The sequence below is a fragment of the Engystomops pustulosus genome, chromosome 1, assembly GCF_040894005.1.
Source record: "Engystomops pustulosus chromosome 1, aEngPut4.maternal, whole genome shotgun sequence".
In the NCBI taxonomy this organism is placed as follows: domain Eukaryota; kingdom Metazoa; phylum Chordata; class Amphibia; order Anura; family Leptodactylidae; genus Engystomops; species Engystomops pustulosus.
In genome coordinates this window covers 213,043,268-213,050,793 of record NC_092411.1, presented here as the reverse complement: position 1 = coordinate 213,050,793, position 7,526 = coordinate 213,043,268, and the positions used below count along the sequence as shown (strand labels likewise).

General features: G+C 42.5%; 1 protein-coding gene across 1 annotated transcript; it reads left to right on the top strand.

The window, feature by feature from the left end:
* Nucleotides 1–689: 689 nt before the first annotated feature.
* RPL34 (ribosomal protein L34) lies at nucleotides 690–7,168 on the top strand. Its single transcript, XM_072119322.1, has 5 exons — nucleotides 690–809; nucleotides 1,688–1,761; nucleotides 1,855–1,954; nucleotides 2,905–3,008; nucleotides 7,041–7,168. The coding sequence occupies exons 2-5, from the start codon at nucleotides 1,697–1,699 to the stop codon at nucleotides 7,123–7,125; spliced, it is 354 nt and encodes a 117-aa protein (XP_071975423.1). The 5' UTR covers nucleotides 690–809; nucleotides 1,688–1,696; the 3' UTR covers nucleotides 7,126–7,168.
* Nucleotides 7,169–7,526: the final 358 nt, after the last annotated feature.

The window sequence follows — 7,526 nt, the reverse complement described above, 5'->3', positions numbered from 1 at the left end:
AGTCCTCCCCCCTCTCTCTACTTGTATCATAAGCTGCTGTGTGTAGCAGCAGGGGAGAGAGCGTATATCTCTATGTGCTGCCACTTGTTTTGAGTTCATTGGTGCCACAGGGCACCAGTACAATTGATTACAGTTAGATTTTATGCACCTGTGCAGGGGACGGGGTGATTCACGTGCCCACAGAGAGAGCTCTGCGTGCCCTCTGTGCCATAGGTTCGCCACCACTGTCCTAGCACATACCTTCCGCCGGGCGGGACAGAGCCCAGAATCTGTAACTGTCTGTTGGATCCAGGATGGTCGGGAGGTATGATATGCATACAGCATATACTCATATACACAAATAAGCACAAACCATACATACAGCATATACACACATATATTTATCCACTCATGCACACACATGAATAAACCCTAATAAGGGGAGGGTTATGTACGGCAGGGCATATAATGACAGTGTATAATGGTAAAGAAGCCATTGCCTGATAAGAATACTGTGTATGACTTTCCCGCTGTATAGTAGAGATTTACTGAGCGTTTCTTTATGAGTAATGACTGCAGATTTCTATACCGGTTCTCACACTTCTCCGGCCCGCACTGTGACAACCACCCGCAGGCATGATAACACAGACGTCATACGTCACAGTTTTTGATCGCGAATTTCTACAACAAATGTTCCCTCCCTGCCTCCGTAGCCATTTCCGTTCCTTGTACGGCGGCTCTAGAGGCAGAGTGGGCGGGACCAGTAGTAATTCCTCCACACGGCTCCTTCCTGCCCTCCTTCCTTTCTCTTCCGGTGACGGCGGCACCAGGTATGGCCGCTCTTGTGTGTTGTGGTACTGGGCGCAATCCTTCTCAATCCTGCTCCGGCTTGTCCATGAGAGGCTGGTTGAGGCCGCCGGAGGCTTGAGGGGACATGTCGGCACCTGGAGAGAGCTGTATTGTGGGGAGCAGATATGTAGCGCAGCTGCTGGTTACATTAGTGGGCCGCATCAGGCGCTCTGTCAGGAAGCCCCGCGCTCATGCAGCAGTCCGGGGTGCGGGTCACGTGATGACGCTGTGTCCCCGGGAGCAGGACTGTCAGTAAGGGTAATGTGTCCTAGGAGCCCGTGCTGTCACTAGTTGTAGTACTGCTTACACATTACACATCAGTGGGCATGTATTGGGGACAAGAAGCACAGTGAGTGACTTGTAGAAAATGTAGCATAATCCTGTTCTAGTCATCCTAGCTGTGTTCCCTTGTGGAGTGTCCCTATTGTACAAGTTGTATTGGTAAACCCAGCAATCCATGTAACAGTACTGCTGGAATACAGGGGGACTTTGCTGTAAATTGACATAACTAGCCTTAGCCATGTTCGGCCCCCAATATGTCCGGGTCAGACTGCCTAACCTGATCATTAGGTCCACTCATCTCTACTGACAAGTTAAATATGAATTTCAAGTTTACTGTTTATTAGATTTGAGTTGTAAGAAGTAATTACTAGTAAAGATGATGGCTCACTATAGGAATGTTATCATCTCTCCAGTATGATTCCTAGTATGAATTTTTATGTTGCCAAACTGAGTGACCGGCCCCCCAGATAGTGTAATATGATGCTGCATTTAGTTTTGGTGGTAGTTTGTCCTTTTCTTCATTTTAATAGCGTTGCATGATTTCAGGAAGTTTGACTTTGTCTCTATTCTTCTGTAGATATAAAGAATGGTTCAACGCCTCACATACCGTCGTAGGCTGTCCTACAACACATCCTCCAACAAGACCCGGCTGTGAGTAGATTTTTTTTTTTTGGGTGCTTTATAATGTAAGACTATACTGTGTATGTGAAGGGCTTCATGGATTTTTTTTATTTATTTTTTTAGGTCTCGAACACCAGGTAACAGAATTGTTTACCTGTACACCAAGAAAGTTGGCAAAGCTCCTAAATCAGCATGTGGCATCTGCCCCGGAAGACTTCGTGGTGTAAGTGTGCTAAATATATAGCATTAAAGCTTTCACTGAGTGCATGTCTTAAAGGGGTTATCATGGTTTTAAAAATTGAGTGCCGGGCTGGGGTGGGCTAGTTAAACATAATAAACGTGTACTTACCACCTCCGGCGCTGCCGATGTCCCGCAGTCCGTCTGATCCGTGCCTCTGTTTGTTTACAGGGGCACAGAAGCCGCCCACAGGGAGCTTCCGTTCCGCGATGTGGCCGGCTCCTCCCATCCGTCGCTATCTCTCAGCGTTGTAAGCGCTGAGAGATGGTGTCGGTTGGGAGCTTCCGGTCGGCCGGAAGCTCCCTGTGCGCCTTTGTAAAGAAACCGGTGCACGGATGAAACGGACCGTGGCACGGTACATCCGCGGCGCCAGGCGAGGTAAGTAGATGTTTATTATGTTTGAATAGCCTGCCCCTCAGTAATTTTTAATGCCCGGATAACCCCTTTAAGAGTATCTTTTCTGTATTTGATATTCCTGGATTTATTGATCACTTGTCCTAAGGCCCCCACTCTCATCAGCTGTTCACCACCTTGTAAACACAGGTACACGAAGCAAGCGGCTGCATGCCACTTTATTAGGCGGAACTTGCCTCAGGTCCCACAGAAAGTTGGTGGGAGCTGTGACTAGTTTTGGCTTCTTCCTTATGCAGGTAAATGGCAGACTACCTCTGTCCTTGATCGGTATTAAGGAAGTTGTCTGCCCTCCATGATCTAAAGAGGTATTCTCAATACTAAAATGTAGCCAACCCCATTTATTCCATCTTCTGTGGACAAATATATAATGGTAAGAATGTGATGTGTGCTTGTGCTCTAGTTCTGTGACAAGCTGCTTTCATGTTCTGTAACTGCAGCTGATGATTGCCGCTCTACACTCGGCTGTCTGAACATTTGTTGGATTGTAATGTGTATAAAGTGTATGCCTTTATATTTTTCAGATCCGTGCTGCTAGACCCAAAGTGCTCATGAGGCTGTCTAAGACAAAGAAGCACGTCAACAGAGCATATGGTGGTTCAATGTGCGCAAAATGTGTTCGTGACAGGTGAGGCTGCTATTTGCTTTAAAAAATTTATAAATCTTAATATTGCATAATCCATGAAGTACAGTTGCCCATTTTACTACTGTGGAGCAGTGCATCACAGTGAAATCATAAAGGTTACTATGGTGGTGATCCATCCCTTGTTTCAGTAGGGTAAAATCCTCTATGTGGATGTTTTGAGAATTGTAAAATAATGTGGATTAGTGTGGGAAATATTTTTAAACAGCCAGTAGAGTTGATACAAATGGTTTGTATTACACTAGGATTTTTGTCCAGAAAATCTGCAGTGTAAGGATGCCAGTGTATGAATGTGGTTCAATTTTTTTGCAGCTCACATGTCATATGTGGGTATGGTCTGGTTATGTACTGATGACAGCAGAGATTGCTGCTCGAGCTGCAATCACACTGTGATTGCTGTTGAGAACACTACAAGCAGACTGACAAAATCTGTGTGTGTGCATGTACCATGGAGATCAGTAGGGTCTAGTAAATATCTTGATCACTGTGTGCATCTGGGGAGGATTTTAATATCCAATGATTGTATAGCATTTAGTTGAAATTGGACCGTTTTTAATGCAAGGGTTTATAAACTGGCCATAAAATATTTGGTTAACCAAATGCAGTGAAAATCCACATTTGCGCCATTTTCTTGTGGGCTTGGATTTTACGACTTTCATTGTGTGCCCCAAATGACTTTATTCTTTAGGTCAGTGCGGTAAAGGCAATACCAAAATTGTATGTATAGGTTTTATGTTTTCATAAATTTACAAAAATTAAAACCCCCTGTACATAAAAACCTCTTAATTTTGCTATCTTCTGGTGCTAATAACTTTTTCATACTTCGGGGGTATGGAGCTGTTGATGGTGTCATTTTTCTGTGACTTTTGGTGACGTTTTCATTGATACAATTTTGAGGAATGTACAGCCTTTTGATCACTTTTTTTTTTAATTTTTATAACACTTTCAAGTGTTTTTCGACTTCGGACACTATTTTCCGTTACAGAGTTAGACGCCGGAAATAACAATTATTCTGATTAGACATTTTGGGACGCGGCAATACCTGACATGTTTGATTCTCACTGTTTATATCAGATAGTTAACTTTAACCCTAGGTTGTCTGACCCTACCATATCATTCATTACAATGTTCAAATCGCACATTGTAAAGAATGGGTTAAAACCAGATCTCACGGGGCGTCGATTGAATCCAGGATGGTGCTACCATCTTGGATTCAAAACTACAGAACTGTACTACTATTTATCCTGCATGACAAAAATTTTAATCAATTAAATTGTCTTCCCCTTTTAGTTTTTTTTTTTTCACAAAAAATAAGCCCTTGAACATCACATTGACAGATATAGCTTGTCAAAAGAATTAATGAAAAAAAACTGAAAAATTGCGTGGGTATTAACACCGGAAACTGGTGCAGAGATAAGGGGTGTAAACCATTTCTAGACACTTTTCAGAAAAGAGGCATAGCAGTAAATACTGTGGTGCAGTAAAGTAGACTGACTAATAGGATGTGCAAAGTATGACTCCAGTCTTATACAAGCAGTCAGCGGGTTACGTACAAGATATGTTCTGTAGGTTTGTTCTTAAGTTGAACTTGAATGTAAGTTGGAAATGTATATTTTATAATTGTAACACCAGCCATATTTTTTTTGGCCTCTGTGACAATTGTATTTTAAAAATGTTGGATTGTCATAGGAACCAGGATTAACAATAAATCTTCATTACAGACGCCTTAGATAACTGTTATAGCTGTTTATTGTAGCCTAAGGCTAAAGTACAGTAAATTAACAATTACCAGAAGTCTGTTTGTAATTAGGGGTCGTCTGTAAGTCAAGTGTTCTTAAGTAGGGGACTGCCTGTACTGCACCAGATTAATCAAACACAGGAATTGATCTAGTGCAGCAGAGATCTGTTTAGTTCTACTCTGCAGTGGTATAAAGACTGATGCATTAATGCATCACCACCATTCTTTGTGCTAAGATCTTTTTGTATCCCACTCTAGGAACTAAGTGGTTTGTCCATTCCAAACTCCCCTCCCCCATGCAGGTATTGCAAATAATACCATGCACATACCTCTGTCTGGCCTATGGTGTGATGAGTGACTTTCTGTTCACTGCCAGACAGGAAGCAAAGCTGTGTTTTGTTTTTATCGCCTCCCTTGGAGAGCAGACTGAGAATCTGCTTTTTAGCTGTTGTTCCAAGAAAAGGGGGTCTTTCCCCTCAGTCATTGGTTGTGTGGATTGACTTGCATGTAGGCAGAGTTGTCCAGCCTGAACTTTAAAGCCGCATTTAAAGGACACCTGTCATCAGGTCTGTGTCACTTGTCCTGTCACCTCTACCTGTTGGAGCAGCTCACAAGGATCCCATCCCAGCCTTTATCTAGTTATTTCATACATTAATCATTATAAAATCATCTATTCTTTATTATGTAAATGAGGCTGGTCACATGGTCAGAGGCAGTGATGTCACCCCTGTTACCCCTCCCCTCTCCTCTCCCTGCTCATGTCTGTGCGTAATGTATAGTAAAGCATGGCTAGTGTGTGTCCTGCATCTGCTGACATGCTGCATCCTCCTAATATACAGGTGAGAGACACAGACATCAGCTACACATGAATCTGACATGTTCTGCTGTAACATGGCTGCCTGGAGCTGCTGTATCTCTCCTATATACACACACACATGCACACACAGGATGCAGGGGGCGCCAGCACCAGGAAGCACATCATTATACAGCCTCACTCCATTATACAGGCTGTCAGTCATGCACTGGGGGTGTGGCTGTGCCTCCCACTCATGAATAGAGTGGACAGCTTGAATATGCTAATGCTTCATTCGACATTTCACAGGTCATTTGCATACAGCTTTAGGACCTCATTGCTTAGGTTTACAGGCATGTAGAGGGACAATTAAGGGATAGAGGCAATGCTCTCTAATGGCAGTTTATGAAAATATATTTAGTTTAGGGGGGTTATTTTGCATGATGGGTTCTCTTTAAGAGTAAGGCCCCATGTACACAACTGTCTGAGGGCCAATATTCGTCCATGTAGGCAGGCATGGTGCCCAGTACGGTGAGCATGACGTGGGCTCTCTTCGTGCTCACCCCTCCTCATACCCAGGTTGCCTCTTATATGCTTGCCTGCCTGCGGCTGGACATACGTTGGTGCTTGGAGCCTAATGCTGTCTGTATTAGCCATGTGTGTAAACCTGTTTACAATACATGTTGTGGTATTGTACTGGGTTGCTACTGATTTTTAGGTTTTAGCAGTTTAGATCTAAAGTGGGAACTGTATCTGGTGACCGTGTTTTTATCACTTTTGAAATCTGTCCCATGATTGCCAGATTTAAGTGGGAGATTGTATTGATATGATGGTGAATTCCCATCTCTGCCAACAGGCTGTAAAATACAGCCATTCAGATGTTAACTTTCCATAGAAGTGAATGTGAGCTATGAGAAATGGAATATGAAATGAAAGTGTTTCCATAATTTTCCCTTCTACAGGGGCAGACTATTTAAAACTTCCTTTCTCAACCATACTTGAAGATGGGAGTAACCACTACAATATACCAATAAGAGGTTAATCAATGGCAATACCCTTCTGCAACAAAGCCCTATGCAAGTCTATGGAGTGCTGGTGCAATTTACTGCATGGCAAATGGAAGGGTCACTGATTCAGCACCTGTTAACAGAAGAGATGTGATGCTGGCGAGGCCTTTACACATAATTGACTTTGCTTACTATAAATATTTGGATAGTGAGAAATTTTTGTAATTGTGAAAATACATTTGAGATAATGGGAAAGGCTTCTTACTAATCTATTGTGTAAAAGTCTACACTAGGGAAATGGGTAGTACTGGCGGCCTAGAGGTTTAAAGGCTTATTCCGTGCTCTGTAATATTGCCAGTGCTTCACTAGTGTGGAAAAATTACACAAGTTTACTTGCCTAATGCTGTGAACATTTTGGTTTGTTCCTGTGTATTTTTCCATGATATGCTTTTCATAATCAGCTTTATTTTTTTTTACAGAATTAAGCGGGCATTCCTCATTGAAGAGCAGAAGATTGTTGTGAAAGTACTGAAGGCTCAAGCACAGAGCCAGAAGTCCAAGTAACACCCTTCTATCGATAACATCAAAATAAATGTTTCTGTTGTAATTTTATTTGTCAGTGATTTTTTTTTTTTTTTTTTTAAGATATTCACAATCTCTGGCTTTTGCTAGATGATATGGACATTATTTCTCAATACTCATGTATGTGGAAAAATAAAATGGCTCATTTCTAGCCAAAGGAACAGCAGTGTTTGAAACCCTGCATTAAAAGGGATTTTTGCTTTAAATGAGTTCCTGGGGGTTTAAAAGTAAAAGCCTACAATTGCCTCTCTCCGCTGCTCAAGTACAGAGCACCCCCTTCTGTCACTGCGAGCCTTTTCATGGAGCAGTGATGGTGAACCTTTTAGAGCCTGATTGGCCAAACTTCAACCAAAAGCCACTTATTTAATGCAAAGTGCCAACAC